This window comes from Melopsittacus undulatus, chromosome 20 (assembly GCF_012275295.1).
Source record: "Melopsittacus undulatus isolate bMelUnd1 chromosome 20, bMelUnd1.mat.Z, whole genome shotgun sequence".
NCBI lineage: Eukaryota > Metazoa > Chordata > Aves > Psittaciformes > Psittaculidae > Melopsittacus > Melopsittacus undulatus.
In genome coordinates, this window is record NC_047546.1 from 483,382 (window position 1) to 508,472 (window position 25,091).

At 64.2% G+C, this 25,091-nt stretch overlaps 6 protein-coding genes across 14 annotated transcripts; 4 read left to right on the top strand and 2 right to left on the bottom strand.

Annotated features, from left to right (window-relative positions):
* Positions 1 to 602: 602 nt before the first annotated feature.
* Positions 603 to 6,272, bottom strand: PRCC (proline rich mitotic checkpoint control factor). The gene is made up of 7 exons (XM_034071278.1): positions 5,707 to 6,272; positions 4,849 to 4,896; positions 3,934 to 4,506; positions 3,451 to 3,546; positions 2,645 to 2,788; positions 2,132 to 2,197; positions 603 to 1,741 (listed from the first exon to the last, which is right to left on the bottom strand). Exons 1-7 carry the CDS (start codon positions 6,133 to 6,135, stop codon positions 1,655 to 1,657), a joined length of 1,443 nt encoding a protein of 480 aa, XP_033927169.1. The 5' UTR covers positions 6,136 to 6,272; the 3' UTR covers positions 603 to 1,654.
* Positions 6,273 to 8,258: 1,986 nt separating this feature from the next.
* Positions 8,259 to 13,209, top strand: HDGF (heparin binding growth factor). Of its 2 annotated transcripts, XM_034071241.1 has the most exons (7): positions 8,260 to 8,475; positions 8,613 to 8,678; positions 11,818 to 11,894; positions 11,990 to 12,128; positions 12,474 to 12,650; positions 12,744 to 12,916; positions 13,002 to 13,209. In XM_034071241.1, the coding sequence occupies exons 2-7, from the start codon at positions 8,649 to 8,651 to the stop codon at positions 13,006 to 13,008; spliced, it is 603 nt and encodes a 200-aa protein (XP_033927132.1). In that variant the 5' UTR covers positions 8,260 to 8,475; positions 8,613 to 8,648; the 3' UTR covers positions 13,009 to 13,209. The 2 variants fall into 2 exon arrangements, with proteins under 2 accessions (XP_033927131.1, XP_033927132.1); XM_034071240.1 differs by having other exon boundaries at positions 8,259 to 8,678.
* A 518-nt stretch (positions 13,210 to 13,727) lies between these two features.
* Positions 13,728 to 15,143, top strand: MRPL24 (mitochondrial ribosomal protein L24). Its single transcript, XM_034071036.1, has 6 exons — positions 13,728 to 13,839; positions 14,084 to 14,259; positions 14,343 to 14,438; positions 14,531 to 14,634; positions 14,732 to 14,862; positions 14,948 to 15,143. The coding sequence occupies exons 2-6, from the start codon at positions 14,086 to 14,088 to the stop codon at positions 15,082 to 15,084; spliced, it is 642 nt and encodes a 213-aa protein (XP_033926927.1). The 5' UTR covers positions 13,728 to 13,839; positions 14,084 to 14,085; the 3' UTR covers positions 15,085 to 15,143.
* Positions 15,129 to 18,244, bottom strand: METTL25B (methyltransferase like 25B). 7 transcript variants are annotated; one of them, XM_034071029.1, is made up of 7 exons: positions 18,027 to 18,242; positions 17,529 to 17,642; positions 16,947 to 17,240; positions 16,469 to 16,531; positions 15,707 to 16,395; positions 15,410 to 15,597; positions 15,129 to 15,322 (listed from the first exon to the last, which is right to left on the bottom strand). In XM_034071029.1, exons 2-7 carry the CDS (start codon positions 17,631 to 17,633, stop codon positions 15,150 to 15,152), a joined length of 1,512 nt encoding a protein of 503 aa, XP_033926920.1. In that variant the 5' UTR covers positions 17,634 to 17,642; positions 18,027 to 18,242; the 3' UTR covers positions 15,129 to 15,149. The 7 variants fall into 7 exon arrangements, with proteins under 7 accessions (XP_033926920.1, XP_033926921.1, XP_033926918.1 ...); XM_034071030.1 differs by having other exon boundaries at positions 17,801 to 18,242; XM_034071027.1 differs by having other exon boundaries at positions 15,707 to 16,531; positions 17,801 to 18,244.
* On the top strand, positions 17,996 to 20,313 carry ISG20L2 (interferon stimulated exonuclease gene 20 like 2). Its single transcript, XM_034071034.1, has 3 exons — positions 17,996 to 18,540; positions 19,274 to 19,474; positions 19,667 to 20,313. Exons 1-3 carry the CDS (start codon positions 18,118 to 18,120, stop codon positions 19,778 to 19,780), a joined length of 738 nt encoding a protein of 245 aa, XP_033926925.1. The 5' UTR covers positions 17,996 to 18,117; the 3' UTR covers positions 19,781 to 20,313.
* Positions 20,314 to 21,887: 1,574 nt separating this feature from the next.
* On the top strand, positions 21,888 to 24,627 carry CRABP2 (cellular retinoic acid binding protein 2). Of its 2 annotated transcripts, none has more exons than XM_034071037.1 (4): positions 21,888 to 22,131; positions 23,252 to 23,430; positions 24,151 to 24,267; positions 24,362 to 24,627. In XM_034071037.1, exons 1-4 carry the CDS (start codon positions 22,062 to 22,064, stop codon positions 24,410 to 24,412), a joined length of 417 nt encoding a protein of 138 aa, XP_033926928.1. In that variant the 5' UTR covers positions 21,888 to 22,061; the 3' UTR covers positions 24,413 to 24,627. The 2 variants fall into 2 exon arrangements, with proteins under 2 accessions (XP_033926928.1, XP_033926929.1); XM_034071038.1 differs by having other exon boundaries at positions 23,291 to 23,430.
* Positions 24,628 to 25,091: the final 464 nt, after the last annotated feature.

Sequence of the window (25,091 nt, forward strand, 5' to 3'; positions counted from 1 at the left end):
AGGGATGGATAGAGGGATGGATGGATGGACAGATGGATGGATGGATAGAGGGATGGATGGATAGAGGGATGGATAGAGGGATGGATAGAGGGATGGATGGGATGTTGGGGGCAGGATGTGGCCACAGTTCCCTTGAGAAGCTCTTTGCTGGAAAAAACCTTTCAGAGGCAATTCCCAGTGTCTGGAGCAGCCGGATCCGTTCTGCAGCCGCTGCCCCAAACAAGGGTTTGAGAACAGGAAACCCGGCTGGTGGCTGCCATGGGGGAAGTGGGTGCGAGGGTGCACGGAGGGATGGGGGCTCTTAAGGTGGAGAAAGCCGGGGCTGGCACCTCGGGATGCGGGAGGGTACCGGGAGCCATCCCCATCCCCATCCCTGCTCTGCCCATCCCTGTCCTGGTGCAATGGATGAGCCAGGGGAATGCCGAGGGTCGGGAATCCACATCACGGCTGAGCAAAACCCAGCACCCATTCCCTTGGCTGAGTGTCTCAGCCCTGGCTGTGCACCAGCAAGGCTGCTCCCAGAGCAGGGGCTCGAGCCTTCCCATGGGAAGGGAGAACACATCTGGGATACCTGGAGCAAGGAGCCGGGCGCTGCACAGATGTGACTGAGTTCATTGCAAAGTTTATTCCTTATCAAATCTCTCGCTGGAGGCCTGGGCTCTACAGGGGAGAGAGCAATAAATCACTCACCAGTGACTTTATTCCGCTCATCCAATGCTCCAAAGGGGCTCCAAAAGTACTAAAACATCCCAGGAAGTGACCTGGGAATGGGGGGGGGGGGGCGTCCTTTAAAGCGCTCTAAGGAAAGGTTTCACTCAGGGTTGCTTGAACAGGGAACAGGGGAGAAAACCCCAATGTGGGAGTCCTAAATCCAACACCAAAGAGAAAGCTGCTTTACAACACTAAAACCCATAGTGGGAATGGGAGGGCAACGCCAGCTCTGGCCCCTTTAGCAATAGGGTGAGGCCACTGAGATTTGGCTGCAGGGAGGGCTCTGGGCAGAAGGAAGGGGAGGGGGGGGCAGGAAATGTACAGATACACACTGAGCATCTTGATCCCAAAGCACCTCGGGATCCTCCTGCGCTCCCAGCTCTGACCTGCAAAAGGAACTTCCCTGCAGCACTGAGGCTGCTGGAGCCGAGCACAGGAGCAGGGACTCAGCATCCCTGGAGCAGCCACCAAGAGCGGCTGCGTGAGAGGAGCTCCTCAGCCCCCAGGATGCCCCAACTCAAAGGGGCACAAAAGAAGGGGGCCCCAAGGCCAAGCTTGCTCTTGGGAGCGTCTTTCCAAGGCTAGTGGAGCTCCGAGTGCACAGCGAGTCCAGGACAGGAGCAAAGTGGGAACTGGGAGTTTATTGAGGCTCTGCCCAAGGTTCCTGGGTGAGGCTGCATGGGAGCCCCTGCGCCCACAGCCTCGTGCCAGGCCCAGCTCCTGCCTTGGGCAGGATCCGTGGTGTGGGACAGGCTGGGATTGACCCTTCCATGGCCTTGCTTGTTAAGGAGGGGGGGAAAGGGTGCGGGTGGAGGCTCAGGCCCAGCCGCATGAATCCCTCCTCGGGGCGGAGGGGAGCGTGGTGTCCGAGGGCCTGGGTGCTGCCCAGGAGCAGTCCAACGGGAAGTGCCCTGGGATACAGGCAAGGAGCAGGGCAGAGGAGTCAGAATCCATATTTGGCCTGAGTCTGGCGCCTGCTGAGCTTGTTTTCAGACCAAGTGTTCTTCAGCTCCAGCTCTCGCTCCTTGGCCTGCGGGACAGGAGAGGATGGAGATGAGCGCTGCTGAGTCAGCAGCTCCCACAGCTTCCCCTTCCCTTTGCCAGGGGTGCCCAAGCACTTCAGGCAGCAGCCTCCGGCCCGGAGCTTGCACCATCCCCATCCCAGAGGCCTGAATCCATAGGGATGCACAGGCAGCTCGCTCAAGCTCAAACGCAGCTTCTTGAGGGGACAGCGTCAGGAGCTGCTCCCGAAGCACAGGGCAATGGGGTGGAATGAAGACAGGCAGCAAAGAGCCCCAGAACACACTGGGGCTGGGGAGTGAAGCAGAGGCAAAAGCCAGGCAGGAGCTGAGGGCCAGGACACCCTCAGGGCCAAGGTGCTGCTGCCACGAGGGTGCTGGTGGCCCCAGGTGCCACTCACCTGATGGATCAGGTACGTGATCTGGTGCTTCCTCCTCTGCTGGCCCGTGGGCTGGTCTCCTTTTCTCTAGGAAGCAAAAGCAAGAGAACTGTTAAAGGCTGCAAAGATCCCGACCCAGAGAGCAAAACACGAGCGGAGCCTGCACAAAGCCAGGGCAAGAGGAGGTTGGACACCAGAGGATGCTGTCACCATGGGAACAATCAGCCTTAGGAATCATGTACCCAGGGAGGTGGCAGATTCCCCATCACTGGATCCTGTGATGGTTCATCTGGGCTGCCTTGGCTAGAGGGGATGGACCAAATGATCCTTGAGGATCCTCCCAACCTCAGAGTCTAGGACTCAAGAGATGCTTTGTTAAAGGGCTCTGGGCAGCTCCTGGCTGGTTTCTACCTCCTGCACCCCATGTTTTGAGCAGCTCTGATGTGGAATTCTTCATACACCACCCAAGGGTCCCTGTCCCCCCATGCTGGTGACTGCATTCAACACAAAGCCTCTGAACAAAGCTCTCTGTACCTTGCTGAAGGACTTCATGGTCTTCTCCTCAGTCAGGGACTTGGTGAGCCACTGCTGGGCTCCGCTCAGCTGATCGTCCCCTTTGATATCCACAAAGTTGATCTCCTCTCGCCCTCGGTTCCTCTTGCCCTGCAGCCGCTTGAACTGCACCGAGAGAAGGCACCAGGGTTACAGCAGCACCGGAACAAGGCAAGGGGGATGGAGGCTGAGCCCCGGCCCCAAACCCCTCCCCTCTTAGCAAGGGCACTTCTGCTTTGCTCCAGGCAGGAAGGCTGGGACCTCACTGCCCCATGCAGAAGAGAAACCAGCGCCTCCTCATGGCACCTCAGCCTCCTGAGTCACTCCCTGCAAGCTCTAGGGAGGTGCTGGGGGTTTTGCTGGCAGCACATCCACCTCCCACAGCACAAATACACCTCTGAAGGGCAGAGGTCCCTCGGAGATGGGTGACTCCTGCGTCAGGCTCAGTTTATGAGCCTGGCAGCTGCTGCCTGGGGTCAACAGTGGGAAAAGGTGGTTGAAAAGAGGGGTTTGAGGGGTTCAATTCACCCCCGTGCTGGAGGATGCACCAGGAAGGTACCCCCAAGGTGGCTCATCTGCAGCTCAGCAGGGAACAGCTTCCCCCCCTCTCTGCCCCTCATAAGGAGGGGATGGGGCTCTGGAAGCAAACATCCCTGAGGGATATCACCACCCCCTGCTAGATCCCATGGAACAGCTGAGCATGAAGCACAGGGGGTGCTGGTGGGGTCCTGAGCCCCAACAGAGCTTAAGCAGCAATCCTGCAGCGGGACAGGGAGTGAAGTGCCAACCGCTTCGTCATCGAGGAAGGAGGAGTCGCTGCTCATCTCCTGCGGTGCTGCCTGCGCTGGTTCCCCCTCCTGGTAGTAGCCGGTGCTGTAGTAATCCTGTCAGCAGAAGGAGAAGCAGTTCAGCCCTGGAGCATCCCTACCCCGAGCTCCTGGGATGGAACATGGAATCTCGGCCCTCACCCCATCAGCTGCTGGGGAGCAGAGTGTGCTACACACAGCAGGAAGCGTCCCATCCCTGGCAGTGCTCAAGGCCACACTGGATGGGGCTTGGAGCACCCTGCTCCAGAGGAAGGGGTCCCTGCCCATGGCAAGGCTTGGAGCTGGAGGTGCTTGAGGTCCTTTCCACCCCAACCCAGTCCCTGATGCTTTAACCCCGGGGCTCTCGGCTCCCTGTGCCCCTACTCTCACAGGTGACATCCCCAGAGCCGCAGGTCTGATCCCAGAACCAGCTCATCCGAGCAGCCTTCCCAGGGCAGAACGCACCTGATAATAGGCTCCAGGCTCTCCGTAGGCAGGGAACTGGCTGTAGGCTTGGCTGCTGTAATCTTCCCCAGGCTTGGGCACCCAACTGTGCTGAGCCCCACTGGAGCCTGCGCCCGTCTTGAACTCCAGAGGCGCGTTGGCAGCAGCGTCCTGGAAGTGGGGCTCCGGCTCCGTGCCGGGGGGGGGGTCGTCGGGCACCCCGGGGCCAGAGTACAGGTAGGTGTCAGCACCCACCGCGCCGGGCTCGCTCCTGTCAGACAAGGAGAAGTAGTTCTCTGGCTCGAGCTCTTCGTCGCTGTCATCCTCTTCCTGTGTGATCTGTTTGGTTACCTGCAGGGCCGCACTCTTGGCCGCGGCTTTGATAGCGGAGGGAGAAGGAGTCGTGGGCACCGCTGGCTTGGAGGGAGGTTTGGCTTTGGAGGACGAGGTCGGGGCTTTCGCTTTGCAGTCAGAGGGGCTCTCCCCTGCTTTCCTCGACACGGAGTAGGGCAGCAGTAACCGGTTGCTCTCCTTCACGGTCATGTTCTTGGGCTGGGGGAGCAGCGCGGACAAACCCGAGCCCTCGCCGCGGCTCTGCAGGGGTCCAGGCAGGGAGAATGGTACCCAAAGAGGGAAGAGGAGAGGCAGAGTGAGACCCAGGAGCTCTGCTGCCCGTCCGCTCCTCTCCATCCCCACCAATGGCTTTCCCAGTGCTGCTCTGAACGCACCAGGGGCACCAGTGGAACTGGGCCCTTTGCAAGCAGGTGCCAGGCTCCCCCCCCACCCCTTAACCCCTGGCTTTTGGAGCCTGAAAGGGATGAAACTGCCCCCAAAAAAGGGGCGACCCACTCAAAGCCACGCACTAAAGGGGGTCATTGGTACCAGTGGGAGCTCGAGCTCCGTCCCAGCCAAATGCTTCTCATTCCAGGGATTTACCTGAAGAGGATTTTTCTTCTTGCTTGGTTCATCTTCCTCGGAATCTGACTGAGAAAGAAAAAGAGAGCTCAGCACGTGAGGCACCCAAAGGACAAAGGCAACCTAGGCCCGAAGCAGGCAAAGAGCCCCCAGTGGGGCGGCTCCGGGTTGAGCATCAGCACAGGGGATGTGGGTCCAGCCCTTCTGGTGCCCCAGGGCAGGGCAGGGAGCTAAACCCCTCCTTGGTTCCTGCTACAGAGGGACCCGGCAGCAGCTCCTGCCCCATCAGCCCAGGGAAGGGGCTCACTAAGGGGGCCAGGGTCCTGCTTTTCCCTGCTCCCATCAGGGATTTAGGGCTCAGGAGCCCTCGAAGGTGCTGCCAGCGCAAGCAAAGAGGGAAGCAAACACCTGAAGGTCCACAGGGCCTGAAGCCCTCGGCAGGAGAAGCTGTGGCTCCCAAGCAAGGAGCAGCAGGGAGCTGAGGGGGATGCACCCGCTCCATCACCTCGGGGCCCTCAGGAGGAAGCAGTTGCTCTGTCAGGAGTCTAAAGAGGGATTCTCCATCCCTTTAATGCTGCAAAGCTCTTCAGGATTAGGGCTGGTGAACAGGGCAAATGCCTCTGGAGATGCCACAACGGCCTCTGGTGCCCTATGGGATCATCATGGGATGGGTTGGGGTGGAAGGGACCTTAAAGCTCATCTAAAGCCACGGGCAGGGACCCCTTCCACTGGAGCAGCTGCTCCAAGCCCCTGTGTCCAACCCGGCCTTGAGCACTGCCAGGGATGGGGCAGCCCCAGCTCCTCGGGGTCCCAGCGCCCTCACGGGGCTCCCCCCTCCCATGGAATCCCGTGTGCTGTGGGGTCCCCGTCCATACTCACATCGGCCTCACGCAGCTCGGGCACCGGGATCCGCACCGGCTCCGTCCTCTTCTTGCCCCGGGGCAGGCTCAGGCCGGGCTCGGCCGCAGGGGGCAGGCTCAAGGCCTCGGTGGTGGCCGCGTTCCGGGGGGGGGGCAGGAGGAGCCCCCCGAGCCTCGGCTGCTGCTCCGCGCTCCCACCCGGCTCGAAGCCCCTCAGGCCGGGCGGGGGGCCCGTGCGGAAGGGAGGCGGCGGCGGGGGGGGGAAGCCGCTGCCCGGCGGCGGCCCCGTCGGGGCCTTCGGGGGAGGCAGAGAAGCGAAGAGGCCCCGGGCCGGGGGCTGCTGGGCCGCGGCCGGAGGAGGAGCAGGAGCGGCCGCTTCCTCCTCGTCACCCGCGGGCTCCTCCGCATCGCTCTCCTCGTCGCTGCTGGCGTAGGCCACGAGGGACATGGCCCCCCCGAGGAGGGCGGCCCTCCGCGGGCAGCGGCCGCTACGCGAGGCCGAGGATCCGGCCTCCGGGCTAGGCCGCGCGGCCGCCGCGCCTGCCGCGAGCACAGCGGGGACGATGGGGACGGTGCCGGCGGAGGCTCCGCCGCCGGAGCGGCCCCAGCGCGGCGGGGCCGCGGGCTCGGACCAGCGGCGGAGCGGCCGCAGCGCCCGGCGCCGCGCTCACAGATAATGGCTGCCGGCAGGGTCTGCGCCCCGGCGCGCCGGGACTACAACTCCCAGCGTGCCTTGCGCGCGGGCGACAGTCAGCCTCGCAGCGCGGCCGCAAGGCACTATGGGAGTTGTAGTCCGTGCGCCGCCGGGCCTGGTCCCCGCTCCCGGCGTGCCCCGGGGGCCGCGCCGTGACTCGGCGGGGAACGGGGAGGGGACGCCCCGCGGAGCCGTGGGCAAGGCCGAGGCCTCGTTCGGGCCTAGCGAGGCCTTGCAAGGCCTCGGGGTACAACGCGGCCTAAGCCGGCCGCGGGGCCGCAGGGGGTCCTCGGTGCTGTGTCACGGAGCGGCCCTTCCCCTTGGATGGGGTTATCCATGGATCGGGATCGAGAGGCCGGGATCCGGCGGCCGCTCCGAGCGGTGCTCGTCCGTGCCCTCCTCCCTAAGCGGGGCCGTGAGCACGGAGCCCTTAAACCCCCTCCTATGGGGTGGAAACGCGGCCCCAGCCCTGACCCCACTCCCTTTATGTGCCAGGGGAAGCTGGAAGGGGAAGGATGGAGGCCGGGAGCTGTGGGTTCAGTTAATGCAGGTCCATTGGCTTTAGGCTCCCTGCATCCCAACCCTTTGCATTGGGATTGATCCGGGTACAAGGGGGGATGCTGGAGTGGCCCCAGAGCACAAACTGCCCCTGTTGTGCCTCGTCCGCCTGCTCCAAGGGGGAATGTTGGGAATGGCACCGGCTTGACCTGGATTGGGATTACAAGGGGTTGGCACTGGGGTTTAGGGGGGTTACACTGGGTTTCGCACTGGTTTCACACTGGTTTTTACTGGTTTCACACTGGTTTTATACTGGTTTCACACTGCTTTAACAGTTTAATAACACAGTTTAACACATTTACACATTATCACCTTCCTTTACCCAGCTTTACACAATGTTACCCTGGGTTTGGACAGTGTAACACTGCTTCCACTGGGATTTACACTGGTTCCATATGGATTTACACTGGTTTTACAGTTTTACACTGGTTTTTCATGGAGTCACACTGATTCCACATGGATCCACACCAGTTTCTCATGGATCCACACCAGTTTCTCATGGATCCACCCTAGTTTCTCATGGATCCACATTGGTTCCACATGGATCCACAGTGGTTCCTCATGGATCCACCCACACTGATTCCACATGGATCCACACCAGTTTCTCATGCATCCACACTGATTCCACATGGATCCACCCTGGTTCCTCATGGATCCACATTGGTTCCACATGGATCCACCCTGGTTCCACATGGATCCACACTGATTCCACATGGATCCACACTGATTCCACATGGATCCACACCAGTTCCACATGGATCCACCCTGGTTCCTCATGGATCCACATTGGTTCCACATGGATCCACAGTGGTTCCTCATGGATCCACACCAGTTTCTCATGGATCCACCCTAGTTTCTCATGGATCCACATTGGTTCCACATGGATCCACACCGATTCCACATGGATCCACACCAGTTTCTCATGCATCCACACTGATTCCACATGGATCCACCCTGGTTCCTCATGGATCCACACCAGTTTCTCATGGATCCACCCTGGTTCCACATGGATCCACACTGATTCCACATGGATCCACACCGATTCCACACGGATCCACACCAGTTCCTCATGGATCCACGCTGCTTTTCCCAAGTTCTCCCGTTTCACTCTCGTTCCTCACGGATCTCCTCTGCTTCCACATCATTCCCCCCCATCCCCATCCCCATCCCGCTCCCCATGCACCGGGCTCGGCTCCATCCCCCCGCGTGGGTCGGGCGCAGGCAGCGCTGCGGAGCCACCGAGCGCATCCACCGGGAGGCGGAGGCCGGGATTTGGGGGGGGGTGTGGGGGGGGCGGAGGGAGGGCGCAGCGAATTCAAACCCAAACAAGCGCATGGGGCGCGGACCCGCTCCGCGCAGCCTCTAACCCCGGCGCTGCCCCCCCACAGGGCTCGGGACCGGGCCCCGCCGCACCGGGGGGCAGGAGGAAGCGCCGGGTCCCTTCCTCCTCCTCCTCTTCCTCCTCCTCCTCCTTCTTCTCCTCCTTCCCCCCCGTTCCCGTCCGTGCTTCGCCGTGCGGATCCCTTCGCTTTAGGGGTTCGCGTCCTAAAGTTGGGCTTTGATCCCCCCCCCTTTTCCCTTTCCCTTTCCCCCTTCTCCCTTTCCCCCTTTCCCCCTTCCCCTCCGCCGCACCGGGGGCAGCGGCAGCGAACATGTCCCGTTCCAACCGGCAGAAGGAATACAAATGCGGGGACCTGGTCTTTGCCAAGATGAAGGGGTACCCGCACTGGCCCGCACGGGTAAGCAACGATGGGGGGGGGCACCGATGGGACCCGGTTTCATCCTTCCCCCCCCCCTTTTCCCGGTGCTCCCCGTTGCATAACGCGACCGGTGAACCGGGAATGGGGGGGACGGGCGGACACACGCGGAACTCCCGCTTGGATCCAACTTTACCGGTGCCTTATGTAAGGCCGCGGGTGGCAAAGTTGGGGGGGGGGAGGTTTGGGAAGCGCTTTGTGGGTGTTTTAATGGGATTTGGGGGCACCGGGAATCGCGTCCCGGGGCCCTTTGGGGCCGTTTCTTCGCCTTCCCTCTTTGGGGGTGTGGAGGGGACCGGGGGAGCACGGGGGGGAATGGGGACCCCCTCCCTGTTGGGTTCCTATGGGAAAATCGCCCCCCCTTCCCCAATATCATCCTATTCTGACCCCCGTGGCCTTCCCATCGCCGCGGGGCCATGGGGGGCCGGGAGCTGGGCTTGGGATAATGGATGTTATGGAAGAGTTGGGATGGAGTTTGGGGGGGGGCACCCACACGTGGGGGTGTCGAGGCAGGTGCCCCCCCCATGTGCCAGGCCTCCAGCCCCATTCCCGGTTACCGGGCGGCATTCCCAAGCCCATTATGGATGACGGAGGGGGGGGGGGGGGTGTCCCTGCGCATCGCTGGGGACCCCAAAGTCCCCGGCGCAGGGGGCAGCACATGGGCCGCGCACAGTGGGATGCATCCAGCTTGATCCCGATGGGAAGCTCCGGCCTTGGGATGCGCTTGGGGTTGTATGGAGCACTTCCCGATGCAGTTTAATCCATGGAATATTCCCCCCCCCCTTCCCGGCCTTGTTGCAAAGCGGCCGCTAAACCCCAACCCCCCCTTCCTGCATCAAAGCGGAGCGGGGAGGAATCCCCCCGCCACCATTCCCACCATTCCCAACCATTCCCGACCATTCCCGACCATTCCCGACCATTCCCGACCATTCCCTCCTCCTTTCCCCCCCCCCCGACTCCTGGCTTTGAATAACTTTTGTTTGGTTTGTAGGGCTCAGGCGGGGAGGCCGCGGAGGGGGTTGGGAACCGCTCGGATTTGGCAGCGGCTCTGCGAGGAGGAGCCATAGGGATCCACCATCATGGAACAGGTTTTCCATGAGGGATAGGGGTGGATAAAGGGGGATTTGGGGTGTTGAGCACCCCCCCCCCCTCCGGTGACTAACCCCGTGACTAATGGGGTGCTGTGATGAAACGGGCTGGGATGGCTGTTCCCAACCAGGTGTGGCTGGAATGGCGAGGGAAGGAGCAGGAATGGCAAAGGGAAAGCTGGAAGCACCGGGGGGAGGTCAGGTTGTGGCAGCGGCTCCGTGCACCCCTCCCTCAATTCAATGAGAGGGGAAACTGAGGCACGGATCCCATTCCACCAATCCCACCGATTCCTCACATCCCAGCCCTTATCCATACAGCCAGAACCCACTGGGATGAGGTGGGATCACTGCAGGGACTGGAATGCACTGGCCCAGGCTCCCATTCCCATTGCCAGACATTGAGCGGGGGGGCTCCCTGTGCCCAGGTCAGATCCCTTTGGCACTGAATCCAGGGAATGTGCAGGCCGGGGCTGGTGGGTGCTGGGAGCAGCCCCATAGCCTGGATGGGGCCGCATGGCCCTTGGGCTCGGGCTCACCCCGGTCCCCCCCACCCCATAGCAATGAATCCCATTCACTACCCATTCCCTATGGGAGGAAATTGAGGCGGGGGGGGGGGTGCTCCCAGCGCTGCCCTCGGGATCCCGGGGGCCTCCCTTTGCCCCATGGACCAGTCACAAAGGGCAGGAGCTGAGCCTGGGGGGCAGAGTCCAAGTGGGGCTGGTGCCCGGCCACGCTCCGGAGCCACTGGCTCCCAGTGCCGGGGGGGGGACACGGGACTGGGATAACACTGGGTGTGCTTTACCCTGCACTGGGATGGACAAAGCAGGAGCAGGGTCCCCCCCAGCACCCATGGGTGCTATCGTGGGCCTCAGTGGGGCACCACCTGCCTGGCCCTGCAGATAGAGCCCCATGGGAGGTGCAGGGGGGCAGAGATAAGGGGTGGGTGCTGGGGCCCTGCTCATCCGGACCCATCCATGGGCCCCAGGCACGACCTTGGCCAAGGATGGGGCCTGGTGCCCTGTGTCCAGATGGGGATTCCTGGTTGGAGAAGGTCCCTTCAACCCAAACCGTGTCCTCAGCAGCGTTCCTTAGGGAAGGGGGTTGGAACCAGCACGATGGAGGGGGTGTTGGGGGCAGTGTTCCCACCTGGGATGCTGGAGCGTTGGCTGCATCCCACTGGGAATGACCTGGGAGAAGCTGCTGTGAGGGTGAGAGCATCCCTGCTCCGGGCATCCCTGCTTCTGGAATGCCTCCATGCACTGGGAGGTGACAGAGGAAGCTTTGGGGCAGGATGGTGCTGCCATGGTGGGGAGTTGGATAGGGCATGATCCCAAATCGCACCGGGAATCGAGCTGGGAAGATGGATGCTCCCGATTGCATCTGGGCAGGGGGGACGGCAACAGAGGCGCATCCTGGTCCAGCTCTGGGAGCAGGGAATGTGCCCAGCAGCTTCCTGCTCATTCCCAATGCCTGCAGCCCCTTGGGACAACAGCATCTGTCAGTCCTGGATGGCAGGGGATGAAGCCGGGCGGCATTCCCAGCCCTGGGAATGAAACCCTCAGCTGGGTCAGGCCTTTGAGCATCCCATTGGCTGGCTTGGGAGGAAGGGGAGTGGGGGGTAAATGGGACCCAGCACCCCAAGGGCCTGCTTGGCTCCTTCCAGGCTTCCCTTGGGAATTGCTGGCTCCCAGAGCCGGGGGGGTGGGGGTGGGGGGGGTATTTTTAGCTGCTATTTAAAGCCACCGGAGTCGCTTTCGCTCTATTCCCATTTGGCACCTCGGGAATATTTGTGTTCAAGGAAGCGGCACCTGACAGCAGTGGGATCACAGCAGCATTGGGGGGGGGGGGGTCCCAGCACTGAGCACCCCAACACCTCCTCTTTATCCCCCCCAATCCCCATGGAAGCAATGGCTCCTGCCTGGATCCACCTGAGCCAGCTGCCCATGGGGTGGGAGAAGGGTGATTCCCAAAGGATGCTGCTGCTGCTCTCCCGAGCAGTGTCCCCATGCTCATCCCATCCCTGCATCCCACAGATCGATGAGATGCCAGAAGCTGCAGTCAAATCCTCCTCCAACAAATACCAAGTGTTCTTCTTTGGGACCCATGAGACGTGAGTGGGGCTGGGGTTGTGGGGGGGGAAGCGCTTCCCTATGGACACGGAGCGAGGTGGGATCCATCCCTCACTGCTCCTTGCATCCTGAGCAGGGCATTCCTGGGGCCCAAAGACCTCTTCCCCTATGAGGAATGCAAGGAGAAGTTTGGGAAGCCCAACAAGAGGAAAGGCTTCAGCGAGGGCCTCTGGGAGATCGAGAACAACCCCACAGTGAAGGCCTCTGGCTACCAGGTCAGTGGTGCCTGGGTGGGCCCTTCCCTATGTGATTTGCTGTGTAATTCCCTATGCAATCCCTATGTGATTCCCTATGCAATTCCCTATGTGATCCCTATACGATTTCCTGTGAATCCCTATGTGATCCCTATGCAATTCCCTATGTGATCCCTATGCAATCCCTATGCGATTCCCTATGCGATCCCCATGCAATTCCCTATGTGATTCCCTATGCGATCCCTATGAAATTCCCTATGTGATCCCTACACGATCCCTATACAATTCCCTATGTAATTCCTTGTGTGGTTCCCTATACAATTCCCTATGCAATCCTTATGTGATTCCCTATGGGATTCCCCCCAGCCCACCCAGAAGCAGACCTGCTCCGAGGCGGCCGCGCGGGAGCCGGAGGGCGACGGAGACAAGAAGGGCAACGCCGAGGGCAGCAGCGACGACGAGGGGCAGCTGGTGATCGATGAGCAGGCCAAGGAGAGGGCCGAGAAGGCCGGTAGCAAGCGGAGAGCGGACGACGCTTCCCAGGTAGGCGGAAACCGGGAATGGCGAACGCTGCTTCCCATTGGGAATGATGGAGGGGGGGTCCAGGACGGGCTGAGCCTCCTTCTCCCTGCCCAGAACTCCCCCAAGCGCCCCAAGGAAGCAGAGGGGCAGGAAGGGCCCAAAGCCAACGAGGAGCCCCCCGAGGAGGAGCCGCAGGTGAACGCGGGTGATGGTGACAAGAACAGTGCTGGGGCCGCACCGGAGGCCACGGGGACGGGCACGGAGGAGCTCAGAGACCACGAGGAGAGGTGAGCGCCATGGGCTCCCCCCCTGGCTCCATAGGGAGCAATGGGGCGAGCGCTGCGAGCCGCTGTGGCTGTGTCTCCATTGCAGGCTGTAGCGGGGCCGGGCCCGTCCCCATTGGGCTCCCTTGGGTGCTGCTCGGTGTGGCCACAGGAAGAGGAGCCCAGGAGCCCAGCGAGAGGAAGGAGTGAGGCGAGGGCCTGCGTGGGGCCTGCTCCCGGTGCATGCTTCCCGCAGCCAGCGCCGGGGGCTGAGCGGCTCCTGGGAAATAAACGCGATTCCTGCCTTTTTAAAGCGATTCCTGACTTTTTAAAGCGATTCCTGACTTTTTAAAGCAATTCATGCTTTTTTTAAGGCAATTCCTGCGTTTTTAAACGATTCCTGCCTTCTCAAAGCGCCTCTGCCCGGCCTCGCAGCTCCTTTGCGCTGCTCCCTGTGGGCTGAGGAGAAAATGGAGCCGCGGCCGGGACTACAGCTCCCAGCGGCCCCGAGAGGCCCCCGGCGGCAGCGCGCAGGCCTCGGAGGAGCCCCGGCCTCGCGTGTGGAGCCCCGCGGGGCGGCGGGGATGGAGCGGGGCCTCCGGTGTGGGCCCAGGCCCGGCCACGGTCATCGGGGGCGCTGGTGGACTACAACTCCCAGCGTGCACCGCGCGGGGAGTGAACGGCGCATGCGTTGGGTGGATGAGGGACTACAACTCCCAGCGTGCACCGCGCGGGGAGTGAACGGCGCGTGCGTTGGGTGGATGAGGGACTACAACTCCCAGCGTGCACCGCGCGGGGAGTGAACGGCGCATGCGTTGGGTGGATGGGGGACTACAACTCCCAGCATGCACCGCCGCTGCCTGCGCCCCTCGCAGGACTACACGTCCCGTCGTGCACTGCGCCAGGCCACGCCCCCCCTCGTGGACCGGAGGGCGCCGGAGCAGGAGGTGAGGGGGGGGGGACGCGGTACCGGGGGGCACCGGGGGCCTATGGGGGGCACTTGGTGGTCTCCTTGGCACTGGAGGCTCTATAGGGGATCCTATGGGGGGGGTCTCCACGTTCACAGGGACCCCGGGGATGCCTTTTGGGGGGGCATCTAAGAGGGACCCCGGGAGTCCCCCCCCTTTGTCACAGCACCCATGGGGGTCTCCGTGTGCCCCATGGGGGTCTCAGCGTTGCCCCCCCCCCCAGCCATGCGCCTTTCGGCCGTGCTGGCTGCTGCGCGGCTCCCCCCCGGTTACCGGCACGGGACGTGGCCCCCGGACACGGCGGCCGCGCAGCGCCGGAACCCGCCGGGGCAGCGGCGCCGCAGGGTCGTGGTGGAGCCCATCGACAGCGAGGACTGGAAGGTGTTCCAGGGGGACACGGTGAGTGCTGGACCCCCCATCCCCGGTAACGGGTAACGGTACCGGGACCGTGCCCATTGACCCCCGGTTCTCCCCCCCCGCAGGTGCAGGTGCTGACCGGGAAGGATGCGGGCAAGCAGGCAATGGTCACCCAGGTCGTGCGCGCCCGCAATTGGGTGGTGGTGGAGGGGCTGAACACGGTGAGGATGGGGCTGGGTGCTTGGGGGGGGGGGGGGGGCACAGGGTGGGGGTGCCGGTGGTGACCCCCCCATCCTCACCATCCCCATGGCAGCACTACCGTTATGTCGACCGCATCTCCAAGTACGCCAGCTCCTACATCGCGAGTGAGGCACCGCTGCTGCTCAGCCAGATCGCACTGGTGGACCCTGAGGACCGGTAACGGGCACTGGTGGTGCTGGTGGTGTTGGGGGGGGGAACACACGATGCTGTTGGACCCCCCCCAGCCCATCCTGAAGCTGCTCCTCGGTGCCAGGAAGCCCACGGAGGTGCAGTGGCGTTACACGGAGGAGGGGGAACGCGTCCGTGTGTCCCTGCGCAGCGGCCGCATCATCCCCGTGCCGCTGCAGCAGCGCCCCGATGGCATCGTCCCCGAGCAGTGGATCGGTGCGTGGGGACATGGGGACAACGAGGGGGACACACACACAGGGAGTATGGCAGGGGGGGGTTAATGCTGTCCCTTTGCATGCAGATGGCCCAAAGGACACGTCGGTGGAGGATGCGATGCAGAAGACGTATGTGCCCTCTCTGAAGACCTTCGAGGAGGAGATCATGGATGCAATGGACATAGTGGAGACGCGCAGGGCTAAGAAATCCTACTGGTATTAACTGGGGGGCACTGGAACCCCCCCCCGCGGAGCAATAAAGACCTCTCACTCTGCCCCATGGGGGGTTTATTGCGCTGGGGGGCTCTGTTCCTCTGGGGGGGACTCGGCTTCATCGTTGCTGCCATCCTCATCCTCCAGCCCTGCCAGCACTGTGCCCAGGGGACAGCGCGCTGCCACCAGCACCAGGTTCCGGGGGGAGAACCGGGGGTCGAAGAGGGGCACGAGGGCACAGTGGAAGCCTATGGGGACATGGAGTGGAAGGAGGGGGGGGGCTCAGTGATGGCACCGGTGTCACCGTTCCCCCGGCGCCAGCACCGGGCACCCACCACGCTCCCGCAGGTACAGCAGCCGGTCCAGCAGGATGAGGGTCTCCACCAGTGGTGCCAGCAGCAGCGTGAGGCTGAAGAAGGCCACGACCTTGTGCTGCTGCTCCAGCATGGTCCCCACGGCATCGGAATCCAGTGGGATGGAGGCAGGATCCAGCCCCACGCGGGGCAGCCCCAGGCGGGCGTATCTGGGGGGGGACACACATACACACAATGGGGGGGGATTGACTGAAGGGGGTCCCCCCAACCCCAAACTCACTGGGGGACACTAATGGGGTTCACCCCCCCCATACTCACTGTGGGAAGCTGAGGGCATGTGCCTTCTTCACTGTCTGCACCCCGGGACGCCGGAGGCCGGGCCGGGCCCCCCGGATGAGGGTCTCGAGCACAGCCCGGTAGCAATGAGCCCGCAGGCGGGGGCTGCCCCCCCCCAGGCGCCCCCGGTACTGCTCCAGCGCATGGCAGGCGCTCTCCCGCGCCCGGTACGAGAGCTCATGGCCTGGTAAGGCCGAGACCCAGGAGCTGAGCGGGTACCCGGGGGGGGTCGAGAGCTTCATGTAGCAGCAGCCAACGGAGGCCACGGCAGCCACCGAGGGGCTGCGGGCAAAGTGCCTCAGCAGCGCGGGGCTCAGGTCCCCGCAGGCATGGAGCCCCGTTACCAGCACCCGGGCCCCATCCGCTGCCCCCCCCGGCCCCCCCAAGGGGTTGCGAGCAGCAGGAGCAGGGGGGTCAGGGGGTAACAGGAACTCCCCCCATGGCAGCACCGGGTCCAAGCGGCCCGGGATGTGCTGGGGGCCCCGTGGGGTGAGTGGGGAGCAGGGCCGGGGGGGGCCGCGGCGCCGCTGGGGGGGGGCCCCCCCGGTTTTGTGCAGCTCCCGCAGCAGCTCCCGGTCGAAGCGCTCGGCGGCTGTGGCCAAGCGGCCGTCACCTTCCACTGCCGTCACCGAGAGGCCGAGGCCGAAGGCCAGGAACCGGGAGAGGTGGCCCTGGGAAAGGGATGTGGGGGGGGGGGCACAGTCAGACAATGGGGACACAATGGAGACCCCCCCAAGTTCGTACCTGCCCCGCTCCGACGTCCACCATACGTGTGCAGCCGGTGGCCTGGCTGAGCCGCTGCAGGAGCTGTGGCATAGGAGGGTGATGGAGGGGGGGGGGGTTTGAAGGGGGGGTCATGGTGCAGTTCTGGGGGGTTTGAAGGGGGAGTCATGGTGCAGTTCTGGGGGGTTTGAAGGGGGAGTCAGGGTGCAGTTCTGGGGGGTTTGAAGGGGGGGTCACGGTGCAGTTTTGGGGGCTGTGAAGAGGGGGTCACGGTGCAGTTTTGGGGGGTTGGAAGGGGGGTCACGGTGCAGTTCTGGGGGGTTTGAAGGGGGGGTCACGGTGCAGTTCTGGGGGGGTTTGAAGGGGGGGTCAGGGTGCAGTTCTGGGGGGTTTGAAGGGGGGGTCACGGTGCAGTTCTGGGGGGTTTGAAGGGGGGGTCACGGTGCAGTTCTGGGGGGTTGGAAGGGGGGTCACGGTGCAGTTGAGGGGGGGCCCCCACCTTGCCCAGGCGCCGGATCTCGTGCTGCTTCTTGGGCTTGACGTGGCGACGGAGCAGGGGGTGCAGGCGGCGGCTGTGGCAGGGGGGGCGCGGGGCGGCCCCGGGGCGGCCCCGTGGGAAGGAGAGGGCCCGAGAGGCCGCGGCGAAGGCCAATAGGGACAGGGGCCAGAGCGGCCCCGGCCCCCCCGGGTCTGGCCCCCCCAAGAGCCGGGCGAGCTGCGGGGGGGGGGCAGAGCCCAGCGCTGTTTGCCAGGGAGGGGGGAGCTGTGCCCAGAGCCCCTCGGTGAAGAAATCCTGCGGGAGAGGGGGGGACATGGGATGGGGATGGGGATAAGGGGTGATATAGGATGGGGATAGGGGGCACATGGGATGAGTATAGGGATAAGGGGTGATATAGGATGTGTATAGGGGATATGGGATGGGTATGGGGGGATATGGGATGGGTATGGGAGATATGGAATCTGTATTGGGGGATAGGGGGGATATGGGATGGGTATGGGGGATAGGGTGGATATGGGATATGTATGGGTAATATGGGGGTACATGGGATGTGTATGGGGGGGGACACGGGGGGGCACTCACGATGACGCAGGCATCGAGCAGGGGCCGGTAGAGCGACAGGAGCCGGACGATGTCGGCCGCTCGCTGCTGCTCCCACTGCAGGGGTCCATGGGGGGAGGCGGCCATGGTGGAGCCCTGGGGGGGGGGGTGTGACGTCATCCTGGGGGTGTGACGTCATCCTGGGGCTTCCCCTGTGGCCCCCATGGGACTGACTTGTCACCCATGTGGCTGTGATGTCATCCCGGGGTGTTTCCCGGGACTCTGACATCACCACTAGGGCTATGACGTCATACCCCTCCCCGGCTGTGAGCTAAGGGAGGCCCATGACGTCACAGCAGAGGCCATGACGTAACGGGGCAATGGCGTCACTGCGAATACGGTTCCCTCGCCGTGACGTAATCAGACGGTGCCACTCCCCCATCTTCCCGCAGCAGTGACGTCATCACCGGGCAGCTCCGGCATCCCCCGTGACGTCACCCGAGACGTCACCACCGCGCTGAACCGCCGCTCACCACTCACCGCCACGCTCCAGCCGCGTTGCCGCCGCCGCGCACGGATACTACGTCACTTCCGGTTCTGTCTCCTTCCGGTGCCGCCGGTACCGGCTGCCATGTCGGACCTGATCCTCAACGTGCACGCGGGGCCCGTTGCGCGTCCCCGCGCGGCCCCGACGGGCAACCGGAAGCACCAGCGCTTCCTGCAGCGGCGGCGCGCGCAGCGCCGGGGCCTGCGCCGCCAACCGGAGCCCTCCCGGGGCTCACCGAGCGCCGACAGCGGCTCCGCCGAGGCCGCAGCGCCCCCCAGCGGAGCGGCGGACGCGGCCGTCGCCATCGACTGCGAGATGGTCGGGACCGGGCCCGGCGGGCGGCGCAGCGCCCTGGCCCGGTGCAGCATCGTGGGCCGCGGCGGGGAGGTGCTGTACGACCGGTACGTGCGGCCTGCGGCGCCCGTCGTGGACTTCCGCACCCGCTGGAGCGGGATCCGCCGCCACCACATGGCCCGCGCGGTGCCGTTCGTGACGGCACGGAAAGAGGTGCGGGAGCGGCGGCGGACGGGGCCGGTGTAACGGGAGGGGGGGGGGGCGGCAGTGCGGCCGTCGGGGGCGTCCAGCGCCCCTCTGCGGACGGTGGTGGTAGTGCAGCCCTCGCGTTGTGCCCATTGCCCCCCCGGCGGACGGTGGTGGTAGTGCAGCCGTCGCGTTGTGCCCATTGCCCCCATGCGGACGGTGGTGGTAGTGCAGCCGTCGCGTTGCGCTCATCGCCCCCCTGCGGACGGTGGTGGTAGTGCAGCCGTCGCGTTGTGCCCATCGCCCCCCGGCGGACGGTGGTGGTAGTGCAGCCGTCGCGTTGTGCCCATCGCCCCCCTGCGGACGGTGGTGGTAGTGCAGCCGTCGCGTTGTGCCCATTGCCCCCATGCGGACGGTGGTGGTAGTGCAGCCGTCGCGTTGTGCCCATCGCCCCCATGCGGACGGTGGTGGTAGCGCAGCCTTCGCGTTGTGCCCATCGCCCCCATGCGGACGGTGGTGGTAGCGCAGCCGTCGCGTTGTGCCCATCGCCCCCATGCGGACAGTGGTGGTAGTGCAGCCGTCGCGTTGTGCCCATCGCCCCCATGCGGACGGTGGTGGTAGTGCAGCCGTCGCGTTGTGCCCATCGCCCCCATGCGGACGGTGGTGGTAGTGCAGCCGTCGCGTTGCGCACGTCGCCCCCCTGCGGATGGAGGCGGAAGCGCATCCCGGGCGCCGCACTCATCCCAAGCCGCTCCCGCAGATACTGCGCATCCTGGCCGGGAAGCTCGTCGTGGGTCACGCCGTCTACAACGACTTCAAGGCGCTCAAGTACTTCCACCCGCAGGCCCTGACCCGGGACACGTCCAAGATGCCGTTGTTGAACCGGAAAGGAGGCTTCCCGGAGGACGCCACCGTGTCCCTGAAGCGCCTGGCCAAGGCGCTGCTGCACAAGGACATCCAGGTATCCCGCAGGAAGCAGGGGGCTGCCCCCATCCCTGGCAGTGCTCAAGGCCAGGCTGGATGGGGCTCGGAGCACCCTGCTCCGGTGGCATTAAGCTCCCTTCATCCCAACCCATTCCATGATGGGTTTTGGGGGTGCTGGGCTCAGAGCAGTGGCTCAGGCTGTGCCCCCCCCGTTTGCTGTCCCCAACAGGTCGGGAAGAGCGGCCACTCCTCCGTGGAGGACGCCCGGACCACCATGGAGCTCTACAAAGTGGTGGAGGTGGAATGGGAGCAACACCTCCTGCTGGCCCCCAAGCAGGAGTGAGGCCCTGCTGCAGCTCCATCCTACACCCCGAGAGGGGTCCTGGTGCCATTCCATCCATCCCTATGGACAACGGGTGGGAGCATGGAGCCGGGCGCCGGCATCCCTGCGCCCTGATGTGCCTTCTCACACCATGGTGTGACATCCTCCATCTGCCCCAGTGATGTGGGGCAGAGCTGTGCCCCCGGAGGTGCTGGGAACACCTCTGGGTGCCTCAGAGGGGGCTCTTCCTGCTCCACAGCCCCATTCCGTGCGGGAATGGGTGCCCAGGGCAGGCTCCTTCCCGTCTTGCACAACTACCTCTGCCAGGGGCAGGGAGCGCCCAAAGGCTCCGGGAGCTTTGGGTTCCATCTTCCTCATTGCACAAAGACCAGGACGAGCCTGGGCACGGGGACCGGTGCCACCAGTGCCACCAGTGCCACCAGTGCCAGCGCCACGTCCTTGGCACTGCCTCCGGTGTGGGGCTGCCCCAGGGGGGCTGTTCAGAACTGAGCTTGTGACAGCCCCGATCCCAATTAAACAGGAATGATTGAGGAGCCTTTGGTGCTGGAGACCATGGGGGGAGCCCCAGCCCGTGGTGGAGTGGGCAATGGGGTGCCCCACACCAGGCTCTGTGGGGCAGTTCCCCCCCCTCCGCATTCACAGCAGCCCTGTGCTCATGGGGACCCCCCCATTGCCACCCCCTTTCCCCACTTGGGGATCCCTCCTGCATCCATGTGGGACTGGGGGACCCAGTGATCCCAAGCATCCCATGGGATCCTGTGTGGTGCTTTGGGGGACAGATCCCAAAGCCTCCATGTGCCTGCGCCAGGAAGGGCTGGGAATGCCCCCGGATTCCCGGGAAGGTGGGAGCATGGATGGGGAGCCGGAGCCTTTGTGTCTGGGCTGCCTTTGGAAGCGATTGGAGCCGAGTTTACGACCGGGCTTTGGAATGGCCGAGCCTTAAAGGAGCTGTTACCTCCTCGCGAAGGAGGAGCCGGCGCCTGGGGGCATATGGGGGGGGGAGGCCATGTGTGGGTCCCAGCCCCACAGCGGGGGCACATTCCCGGTGTCCGGTTGGGATCGGTTCCCGAGGGAGCCCCGCAGCTGGGATGGATTTGCAGGGGTTGGGGGGAGCAGCAGGGGCTCAACGCGATGAGGTTGGGGGGGTCCTGCCCCGGGGGGGGGTTCGGTTGACGCCGGACCTTGTCCCCCCTATGAGGGGCACTTGGGGGGTGACCCCCATTGGCCTCTGCCCTTGGGATGTCTGCGGTTTCCAAGGAATCTGGGGGGTGAAGCCTTTATCCGCCCTTCCCAGCAGAATCCCTTCCAGATGTGGGGTGGGGGGTCCCACCCTATCCCCTCCACCCACTTCTCCAAATCCAGCTGGTTTTCCCCCAAATCCATGGCCTGGGGGGGGCCCACACACACACACTCACATCCTTGGGGTGCCCCCTCCTCGAGCCCCCACCTCTTCCAGCCCCATTCCCTCCGGCACCCGCTGTAGGTCAGGATCCGTCCGCTCTTTGTTGGGAATCCTGTTCTTCAGGGGATTAGGGACTCGCGACAAGCCAGGACTCGGCTCCTCAGCAGCGTCACCCCATGGAATGTGGGGGGCTCGGGGATGGGATTGGGGGGGGAATGTGGGTCCGGGAAGGGGGGGGGGTCACCCCTAAAGAGCAGCAGGAATCCGGCTCCTTCCATCTTGGAGCCACAAACTCCATGATCCCGGTGCCAGCACCACGGGACCCCCAAATCCTCCCCTTGCCCCCCCCAAACCCCACCTCCCGCAGCCCGACCACGCATGTGAACGGGGGCTCCTCACTCGTGCCCGCGCATCACGGCTGGGCTGGGCACCTGCACGTGTGGGGGGGTGCATGTGTGTGCCCCCCCCCATTGAGGGGTGCAGGGAGGTTATAGAGGGGTGCATTGAGACCGGGGGGATATGGGGGTGCAGACACTTGGGGGGGTCACGGTCACTTTAAGGGGGGATTCGGTCACTTTGGGGGGTCCCTCCCATTGCGGAGCCCCGCAGGTGAGCGCGGAGCCCCCCCCCCCTTTGGGGCCGGGGCTGGGGGCGGAGCGGGTGGGACCTGCCCGGCAATAAAACGGGCGGCGCCGGGACCGGAGCGCGGCGGGGTCGTTGGTGCCGTTCGTGCGCTCGCGGTGTCCTCCGTTCCCGTCTCCGTTCCCGTCTCCGTTCCCGTCTCCGTTCCCGTCTCCGTTCCCGTCTCCATTCCCGTTCCGGGTCCCTATCCCGGTGCCCCCCCATAGAGCGGCCCCCGCCGCTGCCCCCGGCCCCACGATGCCGAACTTCTCCGGGACGTGGAGGATGAAGAGCTCGGAGAACTTCGAGGAGCTGCTGAAGGCTCTGGGTGAGTGCGGGCTCCGGGGGGGCCCTGCCCCACATCTCCCCTCCGAGCCCCGCTCCAGCGCTGCGGGACCCCCCCTTTGTTCCCACCTAAAGCCCATTGGGGAAACTGAGGCACGGGGGGGCTGGAAGGAGGGGGGGGCTGTATCCCCAACATCTCACCCAAGGGGACCCCGCTCTGTGGGGTGCCCCCATCCTAAGCCGGCTCCCCCCTGCCCCACATTGTGATGGGGGCCCCACGGCCGAGGGGGGGGGAAGGGCGAGGAGCCCCCCCCGCATCCGGATTTGTTCCAGGTTAGGGGCTCCGGAGCGAATATTTCAGGATAATTATCACTTTCTTGGGTTTCATTCCCCGCCCCCCCCCTCGTTCCCCCCCCTTCCCCCCCGTCCCCCCCCCCAGCCCCACCGGGGGGAACCGCAGCAGGGACCGGCGGCTCCTCCCGCCCCACCGCGGGCCTGGGGGGGCTCTGGGACCCCCATGGTGGATGCGCTGGAGGGGGGACCCCCCCATCTGCCTGCATCCCCCCCCCCAATAAAGGGACTTTGCTCCTTTTGGCGGCTGCTTCTCCCCTTGAGCATCACGGAGGGAGGCTCCGGGACCCCCAAGTGTGGGTCAGACCCCCCCCTCCCGCCCCTCTCAGCAGCAGCATCCCCACGGGCCCGGCCATGGGGAGCCCCCCCCCCCAAGGGGTTGTTTCCGTGGTCCCCCCCCACACCTCGAGTACCCGCATCACGCTGCGGGGTCGGCCCCATCCGTGCCCCCCATCGCGCTGCGGGGGGAGCCCCGCTCCGCAGGGCCCCTCTATGGGGCAGTGATGGATGAGGCCCCGCGGCAGCGCGGACAAAGCCGCAGCTGCGCTTTGGAAGGGGGGGGGGGGACCCGCGGGTCACCGGGGGCCGTGTCCCCGCAGTCACCCCGGCCCGGGGGGAGCCCCCTCACCCCCCACCCCCCCCATCCCATCCCATCACCCGCATCCCTTCCCCCGGGCGCATCCGGAGCCAGGTAACGAGAGCCAGATGTGGCCGAGCCAGATGTGGCCGAGCCAGATGCGGCTCCGCGGGGCCAGGGTCCCCCCGAGGCATCCCCAGGACCCCCCCATCCATGGGGACCCCCCCCCCCGCAGGGGTTAACGTGATGCTGAGGAAGATCGCGGTGGCCGCAGCCTCCAAGCCCTCGGTGGAGATCAGGCAGGAGGGGGAGAGCTTCTACATCCGGACCTGGACCACGGTGAGGACCACGGAGATCAGCTTCAGCATCGGGCAGGAGTTCGAGGAGCAGACGGTGGACGGGCGGCCCTGCAAGGTGCGGCTCCACATGCATCCCTACATGCATCCACACACATCCACACACATCCCTACACACATTCACATGCATCCCTACATGCATGCCTACACATCCCTACACACATCCCTACACACATTCACATGCATCCCTACATGCATGCCTACACATCCCTACATGCATCCCTACACACATTCACATGCATCCCTACACACATCCCTACACACATCCACATGCATCCTACATGTGTCCACGTGTGTGGCAGGAGCACTCGTGTGTGTGTGTGCGCACTCTTACATGTGCATAGGTGGGTGAGCATCACGTATGCACACGTCTCACACACGGAGGCTCTCGTTGCATTTACATGGGTGCGTGTGCATGCATTTACACACATGTGCCTGCACACGGGTGTGAGTTCAGGTGTGCACACGTGTGTTTGCACACACGCAGCCACATGCTCACTCCTGTCCGTGGGGGTGGTCCCTGCCCCTTCCCTGTGCCCCCCCCCCCCGGGTATCCCAGGCACTGTTGGGAGCAGAAGCAAATGTCCCCATCCCCATTCCCATCCCCATCCATGTCCCCATCCTCATCCAGGCCCTGTCTGTGTCCCCATCCTGTTCCCCATTCCCATGCCCATCAATGTCCCCATCCCCCTCCCAGCGCACTGACGGATGTTCCACCCTGTCGGGGGGTGCTCTGGGGCTGTTTTGGGGTGTCCCCCCCCCATTGTCCCCTCTGCAGAGCTTGGCCAAGTGGGCGAGTGAGAACAAGGTGGTTTGTGAGCAGCGGCTGCTCCGGGGCGAGGGGCCCCGGACAGGCTGGTCCAGGGAGCTGACCAACGATGGGGAGCTCATCCTGGTGAGCATCCCTGCCCCGGGGCATGATGGGAAACTCCCTTTGGGGGGGCTGTGTTTGTGGGGGGGTCCCATCCATCACCTGCTCCTCATTGCAGACCATGACGGCCGACGACGTCGTCTGCACCAGGGTCTACGTGCGGGAGTGATGCCACCACAGCAGTGTCCCCATGTGTCCCCCCCCAAGTGTCCCTTCCACCCCCCCATAGCCATGGGGGGTGCATCTTCCCATGGGGGCACAGCAGAGCCCCTCAGAAGCCTCCTTCTCTTGCTGCAGCCAAAGCACCCGGGGGGTGGGGGGAATTTGGGCTGATTTTAGGCAGTTTTGGTTCATTTGGATGTGTTGGATTTGGATGCAGTTCTCTTGCCCCCCCCCCCCCCCCAAATATTTATTGTCACTGATGTGGCTCCAGGCGGTGGCTCCATGGTCACAGAGCACCAGGGCCAGGCCCCCCCCTCTCCAGGTCCAAACCCCCCAGGAGCATCCCTGCCTCTTCCCCCTGCTTCCCAATAAACATCCTTTGCCCCATCCCCATGTCCCAATGTCCCCATGTCCCGATATCCTCATGTCCCGATATCCCCATGTCCCGATGTCCTCATGTCCCGATGTCCTCATGTCCCGATGTCCTCATGTCCTGCTCTTGCTGCCACACGCCCGATCCTTGCGCAAGGGCCCCCAGGCAAAGGCAGTGGCCGCGTTGGCACATCCCAGCGTGGGAAGCAAGGGGGCAGCCATGGGGCAGCAATGGGGGGGGGGGGGCACTACTTCCCCCCCCAGCAGCAGGAAGGCTGTAATTACACCTTCCCTGGGGAGGAGGAGGGGATGAA

Bases quoted from the DNA above. Each gene is read 5' to 3' on its own strand.
- CRABP2 (XM_034071037.1), top strand. From the start codon at position 22,062: ATGCCGAACTTCTCCGGGACGTGGAGGATGAAGAGCTCGGAGAACTTC. The intron at 23,431-24,150 runs GTGCGGCTCCAC...TCCCCTCTGCAG, and splicing joins TGGACGGGCGGCCCTGCAAG to AGCTTGGCCAAGTGGGCGAG. The intron at 24,268-24,361 runs GTGAGCATCCCT...TCCTCATTGCAG, and splicing joins ACGATGGGGAGCTCATCCTG to ACCATGACGGCCGACGACGT.
- MRPL24 (XM_034071036.1), top strand. From the start codon at position 14,086: ATGCGCCTTTCGGCCGTGCTGGCTGCTGCGCGGCTCCCCCCCGGTTAC. The intron at 14,439-14,530 runs GTGAGGATGGGG...TCCCCATGGCAG, and splicing joins TGGTGGAGGGGCTGAACACG to CACTACCGTTATGTCGACCG. The intron at 14,635-14,731 runs GTAACGGGCACT...CCTCGGTGCCAG, and splicing joins CTGGTGGACCCTGAGGACCG to GAAGCCCACGGAGGTGCAGT.
- PRCC (XM_034071278.1), bottom strand. From the start codon at position 6,135: ATGTCCCTCGTGGCCTACGCCAGCAGCGACGAGGAGAGCGATGCGGAG. The intron at 4,507-4,848 runs GTAAATCCCTGG...GGACCCCTGCAG, and splicing joins AGAAGAAAAATCCTCTTCAG to AGCCGCGGCGAGGGCTCGGG. The intron at 2,789-3,450 runs GTTGGCACTTCA...CTCTCGGTGCAG, and splicing joins CCTTCCTCGATGACGAAGCG to TTCAAGCGGCTGCAGGGCAA.
- METTL25B (XM_034071027.1), bottom strand. From the start codon at position 17,617: ATGGACCCCTGCAGTGGGAGCAGCAGCGAGCGGCCGACATCGTCCGGC. The intron at 17,241-17,528 runs GTGAGTGCCCCC...CCTCTCCCGCAG, and splicing joins TGCTCGATGCCTGCGTCATC to GATTTCTTCACCGAGGGGCT. The intron at 15,598-15,706 runs GTGAGTATGGGG...GTCCCCCCCCAG, and splicing joins CATGCCCTCAGCTTCCCACA to ATACGCCCGCCTGGGGCTGC.
- ISG20L2 (XM_034071034.1), top strand. From the start codon at position 18,118: ATGTCGGACCTGATCCTCAACGTGCACGCGGGGCCCGTTGCGCGTCCC. The intron at 18,541-19,273 runs GTGCGGGAGCGG...CCGCTCCCGCAG, and splicing joins TCGTGACGGCACGGAAAGAG to ATACTGCGCATCCTGGCCGG. The intron at 19,475-19,666 runs GTATCCCGCAGG...TGTCCCCAACAG, and splicing joins TGCTGCACAAGGACATCCAG to GTCGGGAAGAGCGGCCACTC.
- HDGF (XM_034071240.1), top strand. From the start codon at position 8,592: ATGTCCCGTTCCAACCGGCAGAAGGAATACAAATGCGGGGACCTGGTC. The intron at 11,895-11,989 runs GTGAGTGGGGCT...CATCCTGAGCAG, and splicing joins TTCTTTGGGACCCATGAGAC to GGCATTCCTGGGGCCCAAAG. The intron at 12,651-12,743 runs GTAGGCGGAAAC...CTCCCTGCCCAG, and splicing joins GAGCGGACGACGCTTCCCAG to AACTCCCCCAAGCGCCCCAA.